At 46.5% G+C, this 26,290-nt stretch overlaps 2 protein-coding genes across 2 annotated transcripts; both read right to left on the bottom strand.

Moving 5' to 3' along the window:
• Positions 1 to 1,008: 1,008 nt before the first annotated feature.
• LOC146342869 (vomeronasal type-2 receptor 26-like) lies at positions 1,009 to 2,611 on the bottom strand. Its single transcript, XM_084808050.1, has 2 exons — positions 2,575 to 2,611; positions 1,009 to 2,015 (listed from the first exon to the last, which is right to left on the bottom strand). Exons 1-2 carry the CDS (start codon positions 2,609 to 2,611, stop codon positions 1,009 to 1,011), a joined length of 1,044 nt encoding a protein of 347 aa, XP_084664176.1.
• Positions 2,612 to 13,734: 11,123 nt separating this feature from the next.
• LOC146342868 (vomeronasal type-2 receptor 26-like) lies at positions 13,735 to 24,178 on the bottom strand. The gene is made up of 4 exons (XM_084808049.1): positions 23,231 to 24,178; positions 22,495 to 22,722; positions 15,730 to 15,856; positions 13,735 to 14,636 (listed from the first exon to the last, which is right to left on the bottom strand). Exons 1-4 carry the CDS (start codon positions 24,059 to 24,061, stop codon positions 13,735 to 13,737), a joined length of 2,088 nt encoding a protein of 695 aa, XP_084664175.1. The 5' UTR covers positions 24,062 to 24,178.
• Positions 24,179 to 26,290: the final 2,112 nt, after the last annotated feature.

The following is a 26,290-nucleotide window of genomic DNA, read 5'->3' as shown; positions in this document are numbered from 1 at the left end:
TTATTTAAAAATCTAGCTGTGATAGGCTACGTAAATCTTTACGTAGCCTATCATGTTTGTTTTACTTGGAAATGGCAGCAGAGGCAGCTGCTGAACCACCGCCGAACCGCCGCTGGAGCCGCTGCTGCCAGGGACATTCAAGCAAGCTAAGTCCCGTCCCGGGGGGGCGGGGGGGCAGACCGTTTCTCCACCAATTTTGGGGGGCCGAATGTGCTGGCATTCTGAGGTTGCTATTTGGTATGTAAATGATGAGCAGTTACATAAATAGCAGGATTTGGGGGAATCAATCTCTAAATGACTAGATCAGGTAAGAAGGTGAAAAGTAAAAGTAAAGTCAGATTAGGGATGTACAAAAACCCCTTACCTGGAGTCCGCTGGGGGTTCTGTCAGAGGGGAGGCAATCCGGTCCTCCCCCCCAGAATGCTCCCCGGCCAGCTCCTCTCCACGGCGACTCAGTGGAGCCGACAACAGTGGGCCAGCCGCAGCCGGACTTCCAGCCTCAGCTGGTATTTGGACACGATTGGCGTCCGGACTAGAGGACGCCATTTGTGTCCCTTCCCTTTCCCGTGATAGGCTACGTAAATCTTTACGTAGCCTATCACGGGAAGGGGAAGGGACACAAATGGTACCCACTAGGCAGGATGCCATTCGCATCCGAAGACCGGCCGCAAATGGGCCCGGCCGGACGCGCACCCAGCGGTGCCAAGTAGGATCCGGCCGGGTTGACTTTGCGGGATGGCAGGGTGGGGTGGTCCATTCCACCACGGACTCTGGGGGGGGGCAGATTCCAAGAATCCGCTGCCCCGGAGTCTGTAGCGGAATTCTCCGCCATCCCTACTAGATCAATGGAAAAGGTCTTGGTGTCTCACCTCTCCCTATGATGATACACAGAGATGATATGTGAAAAAACAGCATGATAGCAATGTCTGGTTTCTTAAACTGATAATTCATTAGAGTAATCTCATGATCTCTATGGAACGAATACATTTAATTGGACAGATTGATGCTTTAATTCTTTCTCCTTATGAGCTGTTCCCTGCTGTTCAGCTCAGGCTTGAAAAGAATAATGTAACATTTGGGGGGAAAGATGCAGCCTAACAATCCAGCACTGGACGCTAAGATAGAGAAAATCTCCACAGCTACCATGTATTTGCCCTTGGTGCTTAAATAGGCCGGAACAAAAGACAACCAAACACTGCAAAACGTCAGCATGCTGAAGGTGATATACTTGGCTTCATTAAAACTGTCAGGCAACTTCCTGGCAAGGAAAGCCACCAAGAAGCTAATGATAGACAGAAGTCCAATGTACCCCAGGACAAAATAAAGCATGATGGCAGACCCTGCATTACATTGCACAGTGATTTCTTCAGTGACTGAGTGCATGTCTACGTCTGGGAATGGGGGAGAGGTTTTGACCCACACAACACAAACACCAGCTTGAGTAAGGGAGCAAGAAAGGACAATGGAGGTGGCCAGCCTTTGTCCAACCCACTTCCTGATGCTGGACCCTGGCTTGGTGGCCATGAAAGCGACAACCACAGTGATGGTTTTGGCTAACACACAAGAAACAGCCACTGAGAAAATCAAACCAAACATTGGTTGTTGGAGAAGGCAGCTCAGTTTCCCAGGCTGTCCAACGAATAACAGAGAAGAGAGGAAGCAGAGCAGGAGAGAGATGACGAGAGTGTAGGTGAGGCCCCGATTGTTGGCTTTGACTATGGGGGTATCTCTGTGCTTAATAAATGTTTGCAGCACCAAGGCTGTGATCAATGAAAAAGAAAGGGCAACTGAAGTTAAACCTTTCCCCAATGGTTCTTCATAGGACAGAAAGCTTATAACTTTAGGGATGCATCTGTCATGGCCCTTATTTGGATAATGAACTTCTGGGCATTTCAAACAGTCATCAGTGTCTGAAAAAAGGAAGAAAGAGTGCTCATCACAATGGGACGTTCTATGTGAACTGGAACCATTTCCACAACTAACTTGAAAAACTGACTGCTTCTGCTGACGACTATCTTGTAGTTTCAAATTTGGAGTTTGTCTTGTGAGAAGACAGCTTGATATACCAGAGGGATACTACAAACTCTCCTTTCATCCAATTTGTCTCTTGAATCTGTCTTTCTGACCTTTCTAGGGATGGCAGAGAATTCCGCCATGGATCACGGGGAACTCCCTGAACTCCATGGCGGAAAGGCCTGCCCCCCTCCCCCCCCGCGGATCCCTCCCAGGACGAGACTCACCTGGGGCAGATCTTCCTGGTGGTGGCGGCGGTGGCTGGGTATTCTGGCCGGGGGGGGGGAGATTTTTTTTTTTTTTAACCCAGAGTCCTCCATGGCTAGAAATCCAGCTGCGGACGGCTCTGGCCTAGCTGGGCCTGGCCGGCTGCTCCACGGAGCTGCCGTGGAGCACAGCCGGCTGTGGAGTATTCCAAGGGGGAGGAACGGAGCGCCTCCCCCCCCAGTCGAGGATTCCGGATGGAGGGGCAGAACGCCTCCCCCCACGCATCAACATAATCCGCGAACAGGTAAGTGACTTTCGTACATCCCTAGATCTTTCTGGCCCTGCATTTCTTACATTCCCCATCTGGTTCCAGAATCTGAATAATTACCATGGTATGATCTTCTACCAGGTTTGGAAGTGTCATAAAATTGACAATGCAAATCAATGTCTGATTCTTTACAGAGTAATTACATGGTCATGGAATAGTGGAAATGTGGAAGATCATTGTCATTTCAAGGAGTTACTGCTGAACAAGAATGGCTCCTTTCTGTGCCTAGACCTCTGGCTGTGTCTTCATCTTTAAGCAGCCAGAGCCACCTAACGATTTGAGATGGTACAACTTGAGAGGCTATTACTTACCTTTAGATAGCCCTTGGAAAGACTTCGAGGTCCACCACTGAGTACGGGCAGGAGTGTCCCTGATGGTCATATAGCTATGTATGCTGTCTGCTTGCCACTTGCTAGATCTCATCCTTTCACTTTGCAAGAGTGTCTAAACATTCGCAAAGTCACTGGAGTATGGCTAGGACATGGCTGGGATTAATATGTGCATAATATTATATATGAGTCTCTGAGATACTCCCAGGGGGAAATCTCAATGCAAGTTGACCCAAAAAAGTTGCTGCATACCAAGCTGTTCTTGGAGTCCATCCATTGCAATTCTAAGGGGGTTTACAGCAAGAGTAGGTACATAGGCCTTATAAGCTTGCTCAGTAGTTTTTTTCTACAATGATTGATCTGCACTAAACCATTCAGGTATGACCTAAATCATATCCCTTATAAATATACAGTGGAGGTGACTAATAGTTTTAAAGGATTAGACCTGATAGACAGAGTGCCTGAGGAGCAATGGATGTAGGTCCGTAACATTGTTCAGGAGGCAGCAACTAAATCCATCCCAAAGAAAAAGAAATGCAAGAAAGCAAAGTGGCTCCTCTGATGAGGCTTTACAAGTAGCTGAGGAAAGAAGGGAAGTGAAAAGCCAGGGAGAAAGGGGAAGATATATCCAACTGAATGCAGATTTCCAGAGAATTGCAAGGAGAGACAAGAAGGCCTTCTTAAATGAACAATGCAAAGAAATCGAGGAAAACAATAGAATGGGTAAGACCAGAGATCTCTTCAAGAAAATTGGAGCTATCAAGGGAACGTTTTGTGCAAAGACGGGCATGATAAAGGACAAAGCAGGCAGGGACCTAACAGAACCAGATGAGATTAAGAAGAGGTGGAAAGAATACACAGAAGAACTATACAGGGAAGATCCTAATGTCCCTGATAGCCATGATAGTGTGGTCACTGAACTTGAGCCGGACGTCCTCAAGAGTGAAGTCAAGTGGGCCTTAGGAAGCATTATTAACAACAAAGCTAGCGGAAATGACAGTAGAGATGTACGAAAGTGACTTACCTTTCGGGGATTATGCTGATGGTGCAGGGGGAGGTGTTCCATCCCTCCCCCCGGAACCCTGGCCAGGGGGGAGGCGCTCCGTTCCTCCCCCCCAGATTCCTGGCCGGCCGGCTGTGCTCCACAGCGATTCTGTGGAGCCTCTGGCCGGCTCTGCCAGCAGCCGGACATCCGGCCGCTGGCTAGCAGGGAGGCAAATGGCAGCGGCCGTAGCTGCCGCCATTTGTGTCCCTGTAGTCAGCCGTGATAGGTTACGTAAATCTTTACGTAGCCTATCACAGCTGATTAAAACAAAAACAAAAACACGCGTACGCAAATGTCATACGCAAATGCGTTCTTTATTTTGGCACGTCTTAGTCTACGTAAACATTTACATAGACTAAGACGGCGAAAATAACGGGAACACAAATAGCGTAGCATCTACGCTATTTGCGTTCCACTTTTTTTTGCCGTCTTAGTCTACATAAATGTTTACATAGACTAAGACGTGCCAAAATAAGGAACGTAAATGACGGGGGCCATGGCCGCCGCCATTTGCGTACGCGCATTTTTTGAGTTTTTTTTTTTAAGTCAGCCGTGATAGGCTGCGTAAACATTTACGTAGCCTATCATGGTGTTTTTTTAAAATCTAGCCAAGATAGGCTACATAAAGATTTTAAATCTACGTTAATATTTACGTAGCCTATCAAGTTTGTTTGTTTGTTTGTTTGTTTTAACTGGAAATGGCAGCGGCGGCAGCCAGTCAGAAGACGGGCCGCCTCACCTCCGCCGGAGCCGCCGCCACCGCCAGGAAGATCCACCCAAGATAAGTCCCATCCCAGTGAGGGGTGCGGGGGTGCGGTCCGTTCCGTCACCAAATTCGTGGGGCCGAATGTGCTGGCATTTGGCCTACCCGAGATCCGTGGCAGAATTCTCTGCCATCCCTAGATGACAGTATTCCAGCTGACCTATTTAAAATCCTAAAAGATGATGCTGTTAAAGTGCTGCACTCAAAACACATTTGGAACACTCAACGGTGGCCACAAGACTGGAAAAGGTCAGTTGACATTCCAATTCCAAAGAAGGGCAATGCAAAGAGTGTTCAAACTACCATACAATTGCTCTCATTTAACATGCCAGCAAGGTTATGCTCAAAATCCTACAAGCTAGGCTTCAGCAGTATGTGAACTGAGAACTACCTAGGGATGGGGGAGAATTCCTCCCCGAAACTTCGGGGGGCCGAGTGCCAACGCACTCGGTCTTCTGAAGGTTCAGGGAGAAATTCTCTGCCACCACACCGCCACCCCCCCGGGATGGGACTTACCTTTTACGAATGTCGCTCCTGGCAGCGGGTCCCAGCGGCGGTTCGGCAGGTCTTCGTCAGGGGCGGGGATGGCAGCCAGTCTTTCGACCGGCTGCCACCGCCGCCATTACAAGAAAACTTAAAAAAAAAAAAAACACGTCCCTGTGATAGGCTACGTAACGATTAACGTAGCCTATCATGGCTAGATTTGCAAAGTCAGCCATGATAGGCTACGTTAATCGTCATGTAGCCTATCACGGGTCACTCTAAAAAAAAAAAAAAAAAAGGGAGTACGCAGATGGCGGCCCCCATAGGGAGCCGCCATTCGCGTTCCTTATTTGGTCCCTGTAGTCTACGTAAAGATTTACGTAGACTACGGTGAAAATAAGGGCAACGCAAATAACGTTGCCCTTATTTTCGCCATAGTCTACGTAAATCTTTACATAGACTACAGGGACCAAATAAGGAATGCGAATGGCAGCTCCCTATGGGAGCCGCCATTTGCGTACGGGTTTTTTTTTTTAAAGTCACCCATGATAGGCTACGTGAAGATTAACGTAGCCTATCATGGCTAGGGGTGCACGAAAGTCACTTACCTGGTCTCGCAGCTTGCTTCGTGGTGCAGAGGAGGCGCTTCGCTGCTCCCCCCGAAGTTTAGGCGGGGGGGAGGCTTCCCTCCTCGCCCAGCCCAAATTCAGGCCGGGGGGGAGGCTTCCTGCCTCGCCCGGCCGAAATTCAGGCCGGGGAGGCGGCGCCTCGCCTAGCCCGGCCACAAAATAAAAAGTTAAAAAAAAATAAAAAGTTAAAAAAAAAATAAAAAGTTAAAAAAATCTTTACGTAGACTACGGCGAAAATAAGGGCAACGCAAATAGCGTTGCCCTTATTTTCGCTGTAGTCTACGTAATCTTTACATAGACTACAGCGACCAAATAAGGAACGCGAATGGCGGCTCCCTATGGGGGCCGCCATTATCCGTACGTGCTTTTTTTTTTTTTAAAGTCACCTGTGATAGGCTACATGACGATTAACGTAGCCTATCACGGCTGACTTTGCAGATCTAGATGTGACAGGCTACGTTAATTGTCACGTAGCCTATCACGGGGGCGTTGGTTTTTTTTTCTTTTATTGGAATGGCGGCTGGACCCACCGGCTGGACCCGCCGGCTGGACCCGCCTCTGGGAGGGACATTCGGCAAAGGTAAGTCCCGTCCCGGGGGGAGTGCGGGGGGCGGGGGGGCGGAGAATTTCTCCCCGAAACTTGTTCGGGGGGCCGAACACATTGGCGCTCGGCCCCCCGAAGTTTCGGGGAGAAATTCTCCGCCATCCCTATACCAGACCACCTTAACTGTCTACTGAGAAACCTGTATGAGGGTCAAGAAGCAACAGTAAGAACCAGAAATAGAACAACCGATTGGTTCCAAATTGGGAAAGGAGTACAGCCAGGCTGTATATTGTCACCCTGCTTATTTAATTTGCATGCAGAGTACATCGTGAGCAACGCTGGGTTGGTTGAATCACAGGTCGGAATTAAGATTGCCGGCAGAATTATCAACAATCTCAGATACGCACACGATACCACTCTAATGGCAGAAAGCAAAGAGGATCTAAAGAGTCTCTTGTTGAGGGTGAAAGTGGAGAGTGCAAAAGCTGGTTTGAAACTCACCATTAAAAAACAAAGATCATGGCATCTGGCCCCATCACTTCCTGGCATATAGAAGGGGAAGAAATGGAAGCAGTGACAGATTTTATTTTCTTTGGCTCCAAGATCACTGCAGATGTACGGATGTATGAAAATCACTTACCTTGTCCCGCAGCTTGCTTCACAGTGGGGGGGAGGTGCTTCGGTTCTCCCCCTGAAGTTCAGGCTGGGGGGGAGGCGCCCCGCCTCGCCCGGCCAAAATTCATGCCGGGAAGAAGCGCCCCATCTCCCTGGCCGCGAAATACAAAAGTGAAAAAAAAACCACCCGTTGCCCTTATTTTTGCCATAGTCTACATAAATCTTTAGGTAGACTACCCGGGACCAAATATGGAACGCAAATGGCAGCGCCCATGGGCGCCGCGCTGCTGCCATTTGCATACGCACTTTTTTTTTTTCCAAAGTCACCCGTGATAGGCTATGTAATGATTTACGTAGCCTATCATGGCTGACTTTGGAAATCTAGCCATGATAGGCTATGTAAATCGTTACGAAGCCTATCACGTGTTTTTTTTTTTTACTTTATTTTGTAATGGAGGCGGCGGCAACTGGTAGGAAGACCGGCCGCCACCCCCGCCGAACCGCCGCCGAACCGGCACCGGGACCTGCCGCCGAGAGGGACATTCGAGGGAGGTAAGTCCCATCCCGGGTGGGGGGGGAGCAGAGAATTTCACAGCCAATTTCGGGGGGCCGAATGCGTTGGCATTCGGCCTCCCCAAGTTTCGTGGAGAAATTCTCCGCCATCCCTACGCAGATGGTGACTGCAGCCATGAAATTAAAAGATACTTGCTCCTTGGGAGGAAAGCTATGGCAAACCTAGACAGCACAGTAAGAAGCAGAGATGTCACCTTGCTGACAAAGGTCCGCATAATCAAAGCTATGGTTTTTCCAGTAGTAATGTATGGCTGTGAGAGCTGGACTATAAGGAATGCTGAGCGCCAAAGAACTGATGCTTTCAAACTGTGGTGCTGCAGAAGACTCTTAAGAGTCCCCTTAACTGCAAGGAGGTCAAATCAGTCAATCCTAAAGGAAATCAACCCGACTGCTCATTGGAAGGACAGATACTGAAGCTGAAGCTCAAATATTTTGGCCACCTAATGTGAAGAGAAAACTCCCTGGAAAAGACCCTGATGCTGGTAAAGATTGAAGGCAAAAGGAGAAGGGGACAGCAAAGGATGGGATGGCTAGATAGCATTACCGATGCAATGAATATGAACTTGAGCACACTCCGGGAGAGAGTGGAGGACAGGAAAGCTTGGCATGCTATGGTCCATGGGGTCACGAAGAGTCGAACACGACTTAATGACTGAAGAACAACATACAAACTATTTACTCATAAAAAAAGGTAAAGGTGTCCCCAACCAGTCATGTCTGACTCTAGGGTGTGGTGCTCATCTCCATTTCTAAGCCGAAGAGCCAGCGCTGTCTAAAGATGCTTCCATGGTCATATGACCGGCATGACTGAACACCGAGCTGCATGGAACACTGTTACCTTTCCTGCCGAAGCAGTACCTATTTATTTAACTGCAATTTCTTGCTTTCGAACTGCTAGGTTGGCAGGAGCTGGGATTGAAGACCGGAGCTCACTCCGTCACATGGCACTCGGGTCTCGAACTGCTGTCCTGCTGATCTTCCAGTCTGCAATTCAACGTCTTAACCACTAAGCCACCGTAGCCCCCAAATTTACCCATAACAACATTCAAACAATAGATTTGCAGGTTCCTGACTGCTCCCCAGAAAATCAGTGGCAGCAAAATGTCAGGGGTGAAGGGCAATTGTCCATCAGAGTCCCATCTCTTTCCCATCAGCTTTCCCTGCTTCCACAACTACTGCTATTGATAGCTTGTAGAGATGTTGATTGGCCCCCGTGCAATTTTCCTACCTGTGGAATCTTGAAGGTATTTAAGACTGTTGCCATGTACAGTGTAGTATCAAAGCCAAGTGCCCCAATGACAGCTATTTGTTTTCTGTGGGTATCACATTCATAGTTGAGGACAAATCTAGATGATCTGAAGAGAAGATCCAGGGTGTTACGATAAGTCCTCAGTGCATCATTATAGCTGTCATAGATGTGGAATCCAAGTGTGACATTCAGCAAGACCTTAGGATATTTGTTGATCTCATTTACAGCAAAAGCCAAGGCCAAGATGTGCTGGTACTATTTTGTCACGACGCTACAAATAACGATCAACTGTTATTGGAGAATTCGACAACCCACACAGTTTTTGTATCACGGTATTGGTCTCTTCTGCTCCATTTTAGATGCCTTCTTGTAAGAATGCCCCTCTGTCTCTTACTCTAAAGTAATATATAGGTCTCCTTCTTATGTCTAATTCCAATTTTCCCATGCATTGTCCCAACGCCTCACTGAATCTCCATGCCCCCCCCCCGCCCGCTTCTTCTGCTTGAAGCAAGTGTCACGCTCTGACTAATGGTAGGGCTACCCCTGAACAGAACCTAACCATTTTGCTACATCATCATTAGTGTATTGTAGTTGGGAACCTAAGCTGCGGGCTCATCCACACCAGGATTTTATTCTGGTTCTGCTCCTTCCCCAAGTCAGTCATGTCAGATGACACCCCCCCCTCCCCATAGCTAATGCAGCATTTCTTGCCCTACATCTGTGTGTATGTGTGTTGGTCTGTGTGCATTCAAACTCTATTGTTGTGGGGTTTCCAGTCACAGTGGCTTCAGTGCAGTTTGGGAGTCCATGGGAGCTCACTTGGCTTCAGCGCGGGTTGGTGGAAGTGGCACTGATCCGTCGAAGGGAAGCGTTGCATGGGGCAGGGGCTTATGCCTACCTGGAAGTAACTAATTGTCTTGGGGATGGGAGTCAGCCTTGCTGCGTTGAAAAGACTCTGTTTTGACCCTGCGTTCAATCGCTGCCTGTCCTTTTAAATATTCGCAGAGTGCAGGAGTGGGGAGGGGAGCATAACGAGGCTGTTACATATGGAAATGCTAAGGTATGCAGAGCCTTACTGACTTTAAAAGCTTCACTGAGTGCAGGGGCAGCCGGGGAGAAGGGGCAGAGAGCAAGCCTCCTCTCTTCCTGCACCTCCCATCTGACCACGTTCAGTTCTACTCATTTGCCCCAGGCAAACATTTGTTTTTCAAAGTATACACTGCATTACAGGCTACCATTGTGCACAGGAGGTGCTGACCCAATTTTATGAAAATCCATACTTAAACAGAACCACCTCAAAACCCGCTTCAATGTAGGTTAGCTCTGTGTCACAGAGTTTTGATGCAGTTTCAGAAATCATTCTCCCCTTTCTGGTCTTCTTGAAAATACATCAGTTTCATACAGCATCTTTACATATTTACTCCTGGGAGGGAGAATGTGTGGAGGGAGAATGTGTGTATAAGGTGCTGACTACAAAACAGGTGTAAATTTTCCTTTTTTGTGGTCAACAGTTTCTTTTTTTCTTCCTTTTATCTCCAGACAGGGGAATCCCCAAACCGCAACGTGTTCTTATCTATGACCGCTTACTTTTTACCCAGGTTTCTTATATGGAAGAGGCAGTTGGTAAGGTTGGAAGGTTATCAAAACATGTCTTATCAGCATCTAGCAAGCCTCTAAGACAGTGGATTTTGCTCCCCTACTTGCCCCATCACACATTAGCATTAACCCCCTAGAAACACCATCTCTTACCCCTTAAACTCTAAACTCACTAGACCCCATATTTACCCAAATGTAAATTGCAAGGCCCAAGAAAATCATCATCATTATTTTTTTGTTTGTTTGTTTATTTCATTTCTGTACAGCCCAATAGCCGAAGCTCTCTGGGCGGTGCACAAAAAAAATGGATAAAACCAAAAGCCTATCCAGGCCAGTATCCCCGACTTCTTTCCCAAAACAAATCAAAACAAAACGCAGGAAATCTGATCAGGGCTGTTCCGATTTCACACCTTCATTGTTGTTGCTGAAATGGAAGAGCCCATGCATTGGGAACTAGGCCTACATTTAGGAAGCTGTGTAAGATCCGTCTTTCCAACTGGCCTTCATTTGCTGCTCTCCTTCTGGCTCACAACCTTATGGGGCCCATGGGAGGGATGGCTGTGTGGGTCATCCAGCTCCTCAACCAAGTTAAGTGACCCATTCCTGCCATATTGTAACCTCTTGTCTTGCTTAGCTACTGCAGACACTGATTTGCAGGCTTTTCATAACCTATGCCTTATATTTCTGTTTCTACACTAAACTCATTCTATCATACACAGGGCAGGAGGGAGGAGTATATATTTGTCTAATACATAAATTCCATGGAAGATAAGGCACATACACTAGAAAACATGAATGCAAATGCACGCAAGCCACATTGTCCCATCAGACCTAGGTCAGTTTCTGGTAAAACAGATAAGTTTATCTTAAGAATTTGACTGCTTTGTTAATTTGAGTTCATGGTAATAAGTAATAAGTAACCTATTTCTGCTTCATTGACTACGCTAAAACCTTTGATAGTGTAGATCACAGCAAACTGTGGCAAATTCTTAAATAGATAGGAGTACCAGACCACCTTACCTGTCTCCTGAGAAACCTGTACAAGGGTCAAGATGCAACAGTAAGAACCGGACATGGAACAACCGATTGGTTCAAAACTGGGAAAGGAGTACGACAAGGCTGTATATTGTCACCCTCCTTATTTAATTTATATGCAGAGTACATGATAAGAAACGCCGGGTTGGATGAATCACAGGTCAGAATTAAGATTGTCGGGAGAATTATCAACAACCTCAGATACGCAGACGATACCACCCTAATGGCAGAAAGCAAAGAGGATCCAAAGAGCCTCTGGTTGAGGGTGAAAGTGGAGACTGCAAAAGCTGGTTTGAAACTCAACATTAAAAAAAATGAAGATCATGGCATCTGGCCCCACCACTACCTGGTATATAGAAGGGGAAGAAATGGAAGCAGTGACAGATTTTATTTTCTTGGCCTCCAAGATCACCGCAGACGGTGACTGTAGCCATGAAATTAAAAGACGCTTGCTCCTTGGGAGGAAAGCTATGGCCAACCTAGACAGCATAGTAAGAAGCAGAGACATCACCTTGCCGACAAAGGTCCGTATAATCAAAGCTATGGTTTTCCCAGTAGCAGCATATGGCTGTGAGAGCTGGACTGTAGGGAAGGCTGAGCACTGAAGAATTGATGCTTTTGAACTGTGGTGCTGGAGAAGACTCTTACGAGTCCCCTGGACTGCAAGGAGGTCAAATCAGTCCATCCTAAAGGAAATCAACCCTGACTGCTCAATGGAAGGACAGATACTGAAGCTGAAGCTGAAATATTTTGGCCACCGGATGCGAAGAGAAAACTCCCTGGAAAAGACCCTGATGCTGGAAAAGATTGAAGTCAAAAGGAGATGGGGACGGCAGAGGATGAGATGGCTAGATAGCATCACTGATGCAATGAATATGAACTTGAGCACACTCCAGGAGAGAGCGCAGGACAGGACGGCCTGGCATGCTATGGTCCATGGGGTCACGAAGAGTCGGACACGACTGAACGACTGAACAACAACAAAATAAGTAACCTGGCAATCTTCGGCTTGATCTCACCCACTCCAGATAAAGCAGGAAGATGCAATCATGGATGTGGGTTAAGATTCATCATCACATTCAAGGTATGGGAAGCTGAAGAGAAAAAAATCTTCAACCTGACTAAACTGGGACTTTAAGTTCCTTTAAAATGATGATCATCAATTCTAAAAGATGGATTGCACTTTGTAAATATATTCCATGACTTTCTCAAGGATCTCCTGATACTTTTTTTTTTTTTTTAGGGGTATACGAAACCCCACTTGCCTGGCTCCGCTGGGGTCCGCAGGTGGGGGGAGGCGATCTGTTCCTCCCCCCCCCCAGAATCCTGCCTGGCTGGCTCCGTTCCATGGCCAGTCTCGGAGCCGCCAGCTGGTGTGACCCTCAGCGGGACCTCCACCCACTGCCAGGCTGCTGTGGACGCAAATGGCGTCCTGCGTAGGGGACACCATTTGCGTCCCTGCTTTAGCCGTGATAGGCTAGGTAAATATATACATAGCCTATCATGGGCTAGCGTAGGGACGCAAATGGCGGCTGCTACGATGGCCACCATTTGTGGCCACAGTAACCTGGCAGCGGCCAGAGCCGCCGCCGCCGCCACTTCAGCCGCTGCCAGAGCCGCCGCTGGAGCCGCCACATCCGTCACCAGGTAGGTCCATCCTGGGGGATTCCGCGGGGTGGCAGGGGGAGAGGCCATTCCGCCACGGACTCCAGAGGGACTCACTGGAGTCCATGGAGGAATTCTCCGCCATCCCTACTTTTGCTTTGATTCCAGAGTTGGGTGAAGGACTACCTACTAGGCTGCTGCCTCCCCCAGGCAACATCATCCCTTTCATAAAGGAGTAAAGATCTTGAAGAGGAATTCATGTCCTGAACTGTAGTAACTCTACCCTGACATTTTCTTCACCATGTCTAGTAGGGTGACTGCACATCTGTACATGAAGGCCATCATGGCAGGAAATGATAGAAACGGCCTGAATGTAGTATTTTTAGAAAGATTTTTATCACATGCACAATCTCAGATGAATACACAGATCCAAAAATGTGCTGTGGTTGCTATTTGGTATGTAAATGATGAGCAGTTACATAAATAGCAGGATTTGGGGGAATCTCTAAATGACTAGATCAGGTAAGAAGGTGAAAAGTAAAAGTAAAGCCAGATCAATGGAAAAGGTCTTGGTGTCTCACCTCTCCCTATGATGATACACAGAGATGATATGTGAAAAAACGGCATGATAGCAATGTCTGGTTTCTTAAACTGATAATTCATTAGAGCAATCCCACTATCTCTATGGAATGAATACAATTAATTGGACAGATTGGTGCTTTAATTCTTTCTCCTTATGAGCTGCTCCCTGCTGTTCAGCTCAGGCTTGAAAAGAATAATGTAACATTTGGGGGGAAAGATGCAGCCTAACAATCCAGCACTGGAGGCTAAGATGGAAAAGATCTCCACAGCTACCATGTATTTGCCCTTGGTGCTTAAATAGGCCGGAACAAAAGACAACCAAACACTGCAAAACATCAGCATGCTGAAGGTGATATACTTGGCTTCATTAAAACTGTCAGGCAACTTCCTGGCAAGGAAAGCCACCAAGAAGCTAATGATAGACAGAAGTCCAATGTACCCCAGGACAAAATAAAGCATGATGACAGACCCTGCATTACATTGCACAGTGATTTCTTCAGTGACTGAGTGCATGTCTACGTCTGGGAATGGGGGAGAGGTTTTGACCCACACAACACAAACGCCAGCTTGAGTGAGGGAGCAAGAAAGGACAATGGAGGCGGCCAGCCTTTGTCCAACCCACTTCCTGATGCTGGACCCTGGCTTGGTGGCCATGAAAGCGACAACCACAGTGATGGTTTTGGCTAACACACAAGAAACAGCCACTGAGAAAATCAAACCAAACATTGGTTGTTGGAGAAGGCAGCTCAGTTTCCCAGGCTGTCCAACGAACAACAGAGAAGAGAGGAAGCAGAGCAGGAGAGAGATGAGGAGAGTGTAGGTGAGGCCCCGATTGTTGGCTTTGACTATGGGGGTGTCTCTGTGCTTAATAAATGTTTGCAGCACCAAGGCTGTGATCAATGAAAAGGAAAGAGCAACTGAAGCTAAACCTTTCCCCAATGGTTCTTCATAGGACAGAAAGCTTATAACTTTAGGGATGCATCTGTCATGGTCCTTATTTGGATACTGATCTTCTGGGCATTTCAAACAGTCATCAGTGTCTGAAAAAAGAAAGAAAGAGTGCTCATCACAATGGGACGTTCTATGTGAACTGGAACCATTTCCACAACTAACTTGAAAAACTGACTGCTTCTGCTGACGACTATCTTGTAGTTTCAAATTTGGAGTTTGTCTTGTGAGAAGACAGCTTGATATACCAGAGGGATACTACAAACTCTCCTTTCATCCAATTTGTCTCTTGAATCTGTCTTTCTGATCTTTCTGGTCCTGCATTTCTTACATTCCCCATCTGGTTCCAGAATCTGAATAATTACCATGATATGATCTTCTACCAGGTTTGGAAGTGTCGTAAAATTGACAATGCAAATCAATGTCTGATTCTTTACAGAGTAATTACATGGTCATGGAATAGTGGAAATGTGAAGATCATTGACATTTCAAGGAGTTACTGCTGAACAAGAATTGCTCCTTTCCATGCCTAGACCTCTGGCTGTGTCTTCATCTTTAAGCAGCCAGAGCCACCTAACGATTTGAGATGGTACAACTTGAGAGGCTATTATTTACCTTTAGATAGTCCTTGGAAAGACTTTGATGTCCACCACTGAGTACAAACAGGCAGGAGTGTCCGTGATGGTCATATAGCTATGTATGCTGTCTGCTTGCCACTTGCTAGATCTCATCCTTTCGCTTTTCATGAGTGTCTAGTTCTCAAAGTCACTGGAGTATGGCCAGGACATGGCTGGGATTACTATGTGCATAATATTATATATATGAGTCTCTGAGATACTCCCAGGGGGAAATCTCAATGCAAGTTGACCCGAAAAAGTTGATGTATACCAAGCTGTTCTTGGAGTCCATCCATTGCAATTCTAAGGGGGTTCACAGTAAGAGTAAGTACATACACCTTACAATCTTGCTCTGTAGTTTTTTTCTACAAATATTGCTCTGTAGTGTTTTGCTTTCTTGCTGTATTAGTTTGTTTCTTTAAAAAAAAAAGTTAGCCTTCACCCCTCGGTATGTTGATCTTTTCTGAATAATAATGAGAACCATTGCCTCTTGGCAGCTCCATCTTCCAAAATGGTATTGCAGTATTAAGCCTATTTGCTGGAATATTTGGTGCATTACATCACCTACCTGTTTGGTTTGAAATCTTCCCTTCTGGACATGGATTACAATCATAGCAACAAAACTTCTCCCCTTCCTTTTTTGTCTTCTCATAACCAGGTTGACAAGAGTCACTACAGACAGAAAGGGGCTGGACCTATCCATAAATAAATATGAAGAGTGTTGAAGAAGGGAGATACTAGGGGGGGGGAAACCTTCAGCTAGTATACAAATAAACACGTGGTCATCTGACATGGAATAATGTAGAACATGGTGCATGCAACTATCTGTTAGATAATTCTTGAACATGGCAGAGCTTTTTTTGATCTATATATTGAACTATATATATTAATGTTCTATATATTTTAAATTGTTTTATTGTGTGTTGTTTGGTTTTAATTTTTGTGAACCACCCAGAGAGCTTCGGCTATTGGGCAGTATAGAAATAAATAAATGAAAGAATAAATAAATAAATAAATTTTTTTTTGAATACAGTATGCTGGCTCGCTGAGGAATATTTGGGGTCTGAAGAAAAGAAATGGCTGACTCAGCTGAGTGTTTCAATCCACAAAGGTAAGGATTAGGGATGTTAATTCCAGTGAATTCGCCCCCCTGAATCCATGGCGGAATGGAGCAACCCGCCCCAACACCCCGCAAAAGCCCCGTGAAACGGAGCCTACCTGACTGCGGCTCCGGCTGAGGCTTCGTCTCTGGCGGCGGATCCGACGGCGGAGGTGGCTCCAGCTGCTGTCGGGCTGCTGCAGACGCAAATGGCATCCTGAGTAGGGGTCGCCATTTGCGTCCCTATGGTAGCCCGCGATAGGCAACGTAAATATTTAGGTAGCCTATCACGGCTAAAGCGGGAACGCAAATACTGTCCCCTACGCCATTTGCGTTCCTGCTTTAGCTGTGATAGGCTACCTAAATATTTATGTAGCCTGTCACGGGCTACCATAGGGACGCAAATGGCGACCCCTACTCAGGACACCATTTGTGTCCACAGCAGCCCAGCAGCAGCTGGAGGACGTCCTGTGGTTTGGCCCTGCTGGCGGCTCGGCGGCCTGGCTGCAGAGCGGAGCCGGCCGGACAGGACTCCACAGGGGAGGAACGGATCGCCTCCCCCCCATCAAGGATTTTGGGGGGAGGGACGGAGCACCTCCCCCCCCCACACCGTGGATGTCCCTGGACGAAACCAGGTAAGTGTTTCGTACATCCCTAGTAAGGATAGCCAAGTAGCTGTCAATAATCCTACTGTACTAAAGCTTAATAAATTTATTTGTTCATTCATTTATTCATTTCATTTAATTTCATTTCTAGACTGCCCAATAGCTGAAGCTCTCTGGGAGGTTCACAAAAATTAAAACCAAAACACACACAATAAACAATATAAAATATAAAAACATTAAACCCACAATATAACAATACAACCAGTATAAAGCCAGAATAAAACCCAGACTGTTGAGTGGGGCTGGTTACAGGGAGCATACAACTCCCTTGTTAAAACAGCTTCACTGGCTCCCAGTCTGTTTCCGGGCACAATTCAAAGTGCTGGCTATGACCTATAAAGCCCTATATGGCTCTGGTCCAGGTTATCTGAAAGACCATATCCTCCCTTATGAACCTGTCCATGCCCTGAGATCTCCTGGGGAGGCCCTTCTCTCAGTTCCACCACTGTCACTGGCACGTTTGGTGGGAACCCAGGAGAAGGCCTTCTCAGTGGCTGCCCCACGGCTGAGGAACATCCTTCCCAGCTAGGCTAGGATGGCTCCCTCCTTGATGTGTTTCTGGAGGCTCGCTAAAACATTCTTGTTCCAGCAGGCCTTTGGGACATAGTTGGAACCTGGTGGTAAGTTGCTAAAATGCTGTTTTAATGTTTTAATATAATTTTAATTGTATTGATGTTTAATTTGTATTTTAACTTTTGTATATTTTCATATGTTTTAATTGTATATGTTTTAATTGTTGTAAGCTGCCTTGTGTCCCAGTCCTGGGGAAAAGGTGGGGAAGCAATGTAGAGATTTAAAATACTGATTTAGAACAGCAAAGCTAAAAGACTAGAAAGCTAAACTGCTAAAATGCCTGGGCAAATAAAAAGGTCTTCACCTGGTGGCAGAAGGAATACAATGTATGTGCCAGGCGAACCTCACTAGGGAGCTCATTCCACAGCCAGGGTGCCACAACAGCAAAGGCCCTCCTCCTAGTAGCTACCCGCCTCACTTCTTTTGGCAGGGGTTCACGGAGAAGGACCCCAGAAGATGATCTTAGGATCCAGGCAGGCACATATGGGGGAGGCGATCCTACAGATAACCTGGCCCCAAGCCGTTAAGGGCTTCGAATGTTAATGCGAGCACTTTGAATCAGGTCCAGAAATGGACTAGCAGCCAGTGCAGCTGGAAAAGTACTTTTGTAATGTGATCTCATTGGCCAGTTCCTGTTAACAATCTCGTTGCCCTATTTTGGACTATTTTGGAGATTGTGGACTGTTTTCAAAGGCAGTCCCAAGTAGGGATGTCAGAGAATTCTGCCACGGATCTCGGGGAGGGCGAATGCCAGCGCATTCGGCCCCCTGAAATCAGTGGTGGAACAGTCTGCCCCCCCCCGCTGCCCCCGGGACGAGACTTACCTGGGGTGGATCTTCCTGGCGGCGGTGGCTCCAGCGGCGACTCCGGTGGTGGTGCGGCAGTGGCGGCTGCGGCAGCTGGTCTTCCAACTAGCTGCCACCACCGCCATTTCCAGTTAAAAAAAAAAAAAGCCGTGATAGGCTACGTAAACAATTACGTAGCCTATCATGGCTGACTGCAGGGATGCAAACGGCGGCGGAGCTGGCCAGCGGCTCAGCAGAATCCCTGCGGAGCACAGCTGGCCGGCCAGGATTCCGGGGGGGGAGGAACAGAGCGCCTCCCCCCCATCCAGGTTTCCGGGGGGAGGGACAGAGCCCCTCCCCCCCACCATCAACTTAATCAGCGAAAGGTAAGTGACTTTCATACATCCCTAGTCCCAAGTAGGGATGGCAGAGAACTCCACCACGGATTTCAGTGAGGCCGAATGCACTGGCATTTGCCCCCCCGAAACCCATGGAGGAACGGCCTCCCACCGCCACCACCCCGCGGAATTCCCCCGGAACAAAATTTACCTGGGGTGGCGGCGGCGGCATCTGTTCTTTCGGCCGGCTGCTGTGGCCGCCATTTGACTCCTGCCAAGCTGCCGTGATAGGCAACATAAGTATTGACGTAGCCTATCATGGTAAATGTAGCCACGCAAATGGCGGCCACTATGCCATTTGCGTGGCTGCCTTTACTGTGATAGGCTATATAAATACTTACGTAGCCTATCACAGAAAGAGCAGCGGCGCAAACGGCATAGCGCCTGCCATTTGCATCCCTGCTCTTTCCCATGATAGGCTACATAAATACTTACATAGCCTATCACGGCAGCCTGGCAGGACGCAAATGGCGGCTGTTACGGCAGCTGCCATTTGTATCTGCAGCAGCCCGGCCTCAGCCGGAACTCCGGCTGTGGAGTGCCCTGCCCGGCGGCTCCACGGAGCCGCCGCGGAGCAGAACCGGCCAGGGAGGATTCTGGGGGGAGGGATGTAGTGCCTCCCCCCCCACCGCGAATCACACCTGCAAAAGGTAAGTGACTTTTGTACATTCCTAGTCCCAAGTATGTCAATTCAGGTATTGTCACCAAGGACTAACACAGGCCTTCAACACAGTAACAATACTAGGCCTCAGGCCTACACAAATACTTTATAGCCTTTCAGAGGTCACACAGAAAATTCAAATGTTACACAACATAAGCAGTCATTTATTTACATACATTCCTTCATATGGTTTATAGCTTAATTGACAGTTGTGGCTTCATTTGAGGGGTCTCTTTGTCATTCCCCCTTTTCTTGGAGTGTAATTGCAGTGCTGAGACCACAGCCTTCATTTCTTAAGAATGACTCAGAGACCACATGAAGAAAAGAGACATTGATGGGAAATGGAGATGACTGTGGCTAGACCTATTGATTTCACTGTGAAGTAATCCCAGCTGCCAGTAAGAAAATACATTATTTGAAATCAGAAGGGGAAGGGTGCTTGGGAAGAAGCAAGGAAGGTGCCTTGGGCTGCATTGGTGCCATATTGGGACCACCTGCCCTATTTGTAGCAGCACAGTATTTCTTGAGAACTATTGGGTCCAGGGTAGATCTCCTTTGGAGTGGCCAGCTCACTACCTCCTTATGGGGTCCAGGCACCAGTCCCCCATTTAAAGACGCGTTCAGCACAGAACTGACCTACTCTGTCATTCAGCTAGCTTTATTGAGCCATTTGGGGAAGAATCATTTGAGCTCATGGTTGGATGCATTACTGCAGGAGTAGGGAACTGCAGTCACATGGGCACATTTGTATTTGGGAGGGGGGTTCCATGGGCACATTTGCAATTTTGGAAGCAGAGATTCTCTCCCATCATGCCCCATTGCCTGGGTTTTTATCCTACCAACACTTGGAATCTCTCAGTTTTCACACACATGCGTGCAGAGATGGAGAGAGAGAGAGAGGTAATTAGAGGATGCAATGGAAACAACAAAATAAGCCTTCTTTGCTTCCCTCATTGCCATGCAATAGGTGCAATTATGTGCTCTACCATGTGTTCGCTCAGCTTCAAAGTGGATCTTGCACCGTTGGTGCTTTAGTCCTTGCCCAGCTCGTTTCATTGTTCACACCTTCCTGGGATGCCAGGAGATGAACGGGCCCCACAATGTCAGGTAGGGCACTCAGAAGTTATCTTCTTGGTAGCTCTGTTTATCTCACCACTCCATAGTGACACCAGGGCATCAAGTGGATTGCCAGCTGGGTCCAATGGAAACTTGCCCAGCACACTCAGGGATCCGTCGGTTCCATTAGTCTCTGGAGGAAGAACACCCTAGCTGGTCCACCACCCCTGCAGAGCATGCAAACTGGAATAATGGGTCCAAAGACCACCAGGAAACAGTCTGACCAGAACAAAGAGAGCTTCGGCTATTGGGCGGTATAGAAATGAAATAAATAAGTAAGTAAGTAAATAAATAAATAAATAAATAAATAAATAAACAAACAAAGGGATTATTTGGACCCCTCCCCCTTTCCAGACCATCCATGTCACAACATGGGGCCAATACAAAACTGAAGGTATGTCCTGGTCCGTGAGCAGGGCTGACAACAATTGAGGCACCCCCATGGTTGCCATGGGGGCCATGAAGTCCCAAGATAATCCCCTAGAAGCAGCCCAGATGTGAATGTTGAAGTCCGCCAGGATCACTCTCCTGGGTTCCTCCGGCATCAAGGCAGAGAACACCTCAGCTTACTCAGGGAGGGATGCTGCTGGTGTACCACCCATCCTGATGCCCAGCAGCCTCCCTAACTGTATCTTCGACCTAGCACCGCATATAGGCCTTTCAGTCTATCCACGAAACAGTGGTATGCTAGAGAGGAAAATGGAACTACTATGGATGATGGCAACACCCCCTGTTCAAACAATCTCACCTGAACTGATTTCACAAGGAGCACCCAGGACAGTGGGAAAGGCTTGGTAAGCCGAAGTCCACACAGCTCAGCCACCAAGTCTCAGAAATATTCAACAGGTCAATTCCTTCCCCACAACTAAATCATGGATGGCCAAGAATGAATTATGAACTGCAAGGAATTCATATATTTGGGATGTTAATGTCGCATCTCCCTTTGTTTTGGGATGTGATAGATGGCTATGGCCTCATTACATAGCCTAGTCACCCATGATGATAGGGTCGGCTTAGTCATGAAAGGATGTTTCTGAGTGCTGACTCATAATGATGTGCCCACCACAGGGATGTATGAGGATTCCATTTTGAGGGTGAAATCTCAAGGGATCTTACCAGTTCAGTCCTGGCAAATTTCATTCCATTTCCTCTTGCTGGCATTGACTTCATCTGTAGTCAGTCAATCCAAGATGCAGATTTTGGATCTTGTTTTAATGGTGATGGAAATCAGTGCAAATGGGATCACATTTTGTTGTTGTTGTTAAATGTGGGTTTTTAAATTAGCACCAATGGAGGTGCATATATATGTATAATAGAATCCTAGAATAGTAGGGTTGTAAGGGGCCTACAAGGCCATCGTGTCCAACCCCCTGATCCATGCAGGAGTCCAAGTCAGAGCATCTCTGACAGATGGCTGTCCAGCCTTGTCTTGAATGCCTCCAGTGTGGGAGAGCCCACTACCTCCCTAGGTAATTGGTTCCATTGTCGTATTGCTCTAACAATCAGGATTTTTTTCCTGACATTCAGTCGGAGTCTGGCTTCCTGTCACTTGAGCCCATTATTCCATGTCCTGCACTCTGGGATGATCGAGAAGAAATCCTGGCCTTCCTCTCTGTGACAACCTTTCAAGGACTTGAAGAGCACTATCGTATCTCCCCTCAGTCTTCTCTTTTCAAGGCTAAACATGCCCAGTTTTTCTTTCAGTCTCTCTCCATAGGGCTTTGTTTCCAGTCCCCTGATCATCTTTGTTGCCCTCCTCTGAACCCTCTCCAGTCTGCCTGCATCCTTCTTAAAGTGTGGTACCAAGACATCTCTCTCTCTCTCTCTCTCTCTCTCTCTCACTCACTCACTCTGTCTATCTTGCACAAGTCTGCTTATCTGCTATGCATTCCTACTATAAGCATCCTTGATTTTTTAATCCTCAGCACACACTATTTCTTTTAGGCCAGCGGAGCCATTTTCCATACTTGTTGAAGAACTTGTCAGTTTCATCCACCACTTTGGCCCTCCCCACTTCAATTCCATTGAATCCACACCTGATTATAGCCCCTATGCCAAACAATCATATCTTCATTAATGCTGAATAATTTCCCTTCCAGAGCATTGGGATCTACCCATCCAATCTTCACTTTAAGGAACGACTTGTTTCGAAATGTAACCAAGTTCATTATATCAAATCCACCTTCCATTTCCCTGTTATCATTCAAAGATACTTTTTCTCCAGCAGAGTTGTTAAACGAAATGCCTTGAAGAAATGGATGGAGCTAGTTAAACAAAACAAAAAAAAGTGGGGGGGGGGAGAAAAAAAAAGAGAGAAAAAAAGAGAAACAATAATAATGTTGAACACTTGATACCAGAAATCAATCAAAATGTCTTAACCTGGTAATATGGGGTTGGATCCAGACTTAGACACTGATAGAATAAGCCTACTAAAAACAATGGGACCAGTTGGGCAGGACTAACACATCCCATTGGTATTACTCACTCTACTTTTAGGTTGACTATTACTGGATTCTCTCTCTCCCCCCCACCATTATTTTATGCAAATTTATCTAACAAAGTTCCAGTCTGAAGCATAGTTTTGAGTGACAAACTGATAATAGTTTGCTGTTTCCTATTTTGTAGGCTTGAAGGGCAGAGAAAGGAGAGCCCATGATGATGAATGCCTGTGACCTCATTCAACAATAATTTGGGGAACAAAAAGTTAGATGCTGCCAAAGTTTGGGCTTATCTATTCATTCAAATAAAGCCATTTCATTGTGAAGATGTTACCTCCCAAGGCTGCAGTTCCTGAAGTTCACCATTTTTGCCACCCATCATTGTTCTGCGACTGGATCTAGATGAGTACCGGGCATGTAAAGCGTGCGCCACAGCATAGACGGCATTATAAATACTGTAGCTGTGGCCAGTCATGCGCATTTCAAAAGAATGCCCAAGGAGGGTGTCCAGCCTCTCTTCCCCAGTACATCTTCCAGCAACCTTGTACGGCACCAGGGGATCTGGAACCGAACAGCCAAATGCTTGCTCCCAGAACTCTTCCAGAAAATCATCTGCTTGTGTCCAATCTGGTTTTAGGATCTGAAGATATTTCTGGAACCCGATAGGTTCATTTGAGTGAATCGAGAAGTAAATGGCACCTTGGAATACTTGCAAATCGGAGTCCCGGCTTATGCCTCCTAGTATAAAATCAATCTGGGCTGTTATAATCCACACCTTTCCAACAAATGTATTTTCCTTATGTTCAGGAATTCCGATACCATGTGTAAAAAACCACAGATACATAAATGTAAAAGTTTCACCATAGATGACAAATATTCTGGATTTCCTAAAATTGATAAGTTGATAGATATTATGGGCCATAACATTCACTTCATGTGTAGGATGCAAACGCTCTTGCCTGGGGATTCGTTCTATGAAGTCTGAACAGATTCTGTTCTTAGAAAGCAATGGCTCCAGGGCCTGCAAGAAACGTTCTCCCTGATCATCATCCACCACAAAGAGCCCAATCCATATCCATCCAAAATGCTTAAGTAGGCTGATAATTCCCATATACTGATGGGCTTCATTTGGGACCATGCGATAAACAGAAGGGAGCTGCATCATCTCATACACTGCTGGTGCAATTGAACCATATGCGAGCTGAAAGAATAAAATGATAAAATATTATGAAGTGTTTGGAAGAAAATGCTAAATTCAATAAATCTTCAGATATCCTTTATGTAACACAAACACTGGCAGATAAGTTAGAATCATTAATCTACACACAGTATTAGCTACCAAATGACAAAAGCATGTTATTTTATTTATTTAATTGTAGGACTCTTATATACAAGCTATTTACCCATAATAGCATTCAAACAATAGATTTGCAGGTTTCTGACTCTGATCCCCAGAAAGTCAGTGGCAGCAGAAAGTCAGAGATGTTGATTGGCCCCCGTGTAATTTTCCTACCTGTGGAATCTTGAAGGTATTTAAGATTGTTGCCATGTACAGTGTAGTATCAAAGCCAAGTGCCCCAATGACAGCTATTTGTTTTCTGTGGGTATCACATTCATAGTTGAGGACAAATCTAGATGATCTGAAGAGAAGATCCAGGGTGTTACGATAAGTCATCAGTGCATCATTGTAGCTGTCATAGATGTGGAATCCAAGTGTGACATTCAGTAAGACCTTAGGATTTTCGTTGATCTCATTGACAGCAAAAGCCAAGGCCAAGATGTGCTGGTAGAATTTTGTCACAACGCTGCAAATAACCATCAACTGTTATTGGAGAATTCAACAACCCACACAGTTTTTGTATCACGGTATTGGTCTCTTCTCCTCCATTTTAGATGCCTTATTGTAAGAATACCCCTCTGTCTCTTACTTGGAAGTAATATATAGGTCACCTTCTTATGTGTAATTCCAATTTTCCCATGCATTGTCCCAATGCCTCAGTGCATTTCCGTGACCCCCCCTCGCTCCTTCTGCTTGAGGCAAGTGTCACGCTCTGACTAACAGTAGGGGTACCCCTGAATAGAGCCTAACCATTTTGCTACATCATCATTGGTATGTTGTAGTTGGGAACCTAAGCTGCGGGCTCATCAACACCAGGATTTTATTCTGGTTCTGCTCCGTACCCAAGTCAATCATGTGAGATGACAGCCCCCCTCCCCATAGCTAATGCAGCATTTCTTGCCCTACATCTGTGTGTATGTGTGTTGGTCTGTGTGCATTTAAACTCTATTGTTGTGGGGTTTCCAGTCACAGTGGCTTCAGTGTAGTTTGGGAGTCTGTGGGAGCTCACTTGGCTTCAGCGCGGGCTGGTGGAAGTGGCACTGATCTGTCGAAGGGAAGCGTTGCATGGGGCAGGGGCTTATGCCTACCTGGAAGTAATTAATTGTCTTGGGGATGGGAGTCAGCCTTGCTGCTTTGAAAAAACTCTGTTTTGACCCTGCACTCAATCCCTGCCTGTCCTTTTAAATATTCGCAGAGTGCAGGAGTGGGGAGGGGAGCATAACGAGGCTGTTACATATGGAAATGCTAAGGTTTGCAGAGCCTTACTGACTTTAAAAGCTTCACTGAGTGCAGGGGCAGCAGAGGAGAAGGGGCAGAGAGCAAGCCTCCTCTCTTCCTGCACCTACCATCTGACCACGTTCAGTTCTACTCATTTGCCCCAGGCAAACATTTGTTTTTCAATATATACACTGCATTACAGGCTACCATTGGGCACGGGAGGCGCTAACCCAATTTTATGAAAATCCATACTTAAACAGAACCACCTCAAAACCTGTTTCCATGTAGATTGGCTCTGTGTCACAGAGTTTTGATGCAGTGCCAGAAATCATTCTCCCCTTTCTGGTCTTCTTGAAAATACATCGGTTTCATACAGCATCTTTACATATTTACTCCTGGGAGTGAGAATGTGTGGATTTCCATATATTGTTGGGCTACAACTACCATTATTCCTAAGCATTTGCCATTCTGACTGGGGATGATGGGACTTAGAGATTAACAACGTCTTGAGAGACACACCTCCCTCTCTCATGCTTCAGTGTCTGTGCATCAAATCCATGCAGCCATGCAGAGGTACACATAAAAATAATGCCTATGCCCTTGTTCCAGTTGTCCTTTAACCATGAAATCAGGTGTGTGTGTGTGTGTATGTGTGTATGTCTCTCTGTGTGTGTGTGATCATTGTAAATATTAAGATCACAGAAAGTGGACAAGATGCAGTTTTCAGTACAAAGAGATTATGAGAACATTATACCAACGAGTGGGAAAGTAGCACAAAAAAAAAAAAATAACTTGAGGCCAAATGCCAAAACCATGAGCTTCCATTCTATCTAAAAT

This window comes from Heloderma suspectum, chromosome 6 (assembly GCF_057233095.1).
Source record: "Heloderma suspectum isolate Gila_16-S chromosome 6, 16-S_ref, whole genome shotgun sequence".
Classification (NCBI taxonomy): Eukaryota; Metazoa; Chordata; class Lepidosauria; order Squamata; family Helodermatidae; genus Heloderma; species Heloderma suspectum.
Note: the sequence above shows the minus strand (reverse complement) of the source record. Positions and strands in the feature narration are given on the sequence as shown.

What these genes read in the sequence shown, in the direction of transcription:
- LOC146342869 (XM_084808050.1), bottom strand. Translation starts at nt 2,611, where the DNA reads ATGGTAATTATTCAGATTCTGGAACCAGATGGGGAAT. An exon ending in TCTGGAACCAGATGGGGAAT is followed by an intron (nt 2,016 to 2,574) that starts GTAAGAAATGCA and finishes TGAAACTACAAG; the next exon opens with ATAGTCGTCAGCAGAAGCAG.
- LOC146342868 (XM_084808049.1), bottom strand. Translation starts at nt 24,061, where the DNA reads ATGATGCAGCTCCCTTCTGTTTATCGCATGGTCCCAAATGAAGCCCAT. An exon ending in GGCATAGGGGCTATAATCAG is followed by an intron (nt 15,857 to 22,494) that starts GTGTGGATTCAA and finishes ATTTATGGATAG; the next exon opens with GTCCAGCCCCTTTCTGTCTG. An exon ending in GAAGATTTCAAACCAAACAG is followed by an intron (nt 14,637 to 15,729) that starts GTAGGTGATGTA and finishes TTCTTTTTTCAG; the next exon opens with ACACTGATGACTGTTTGAAA.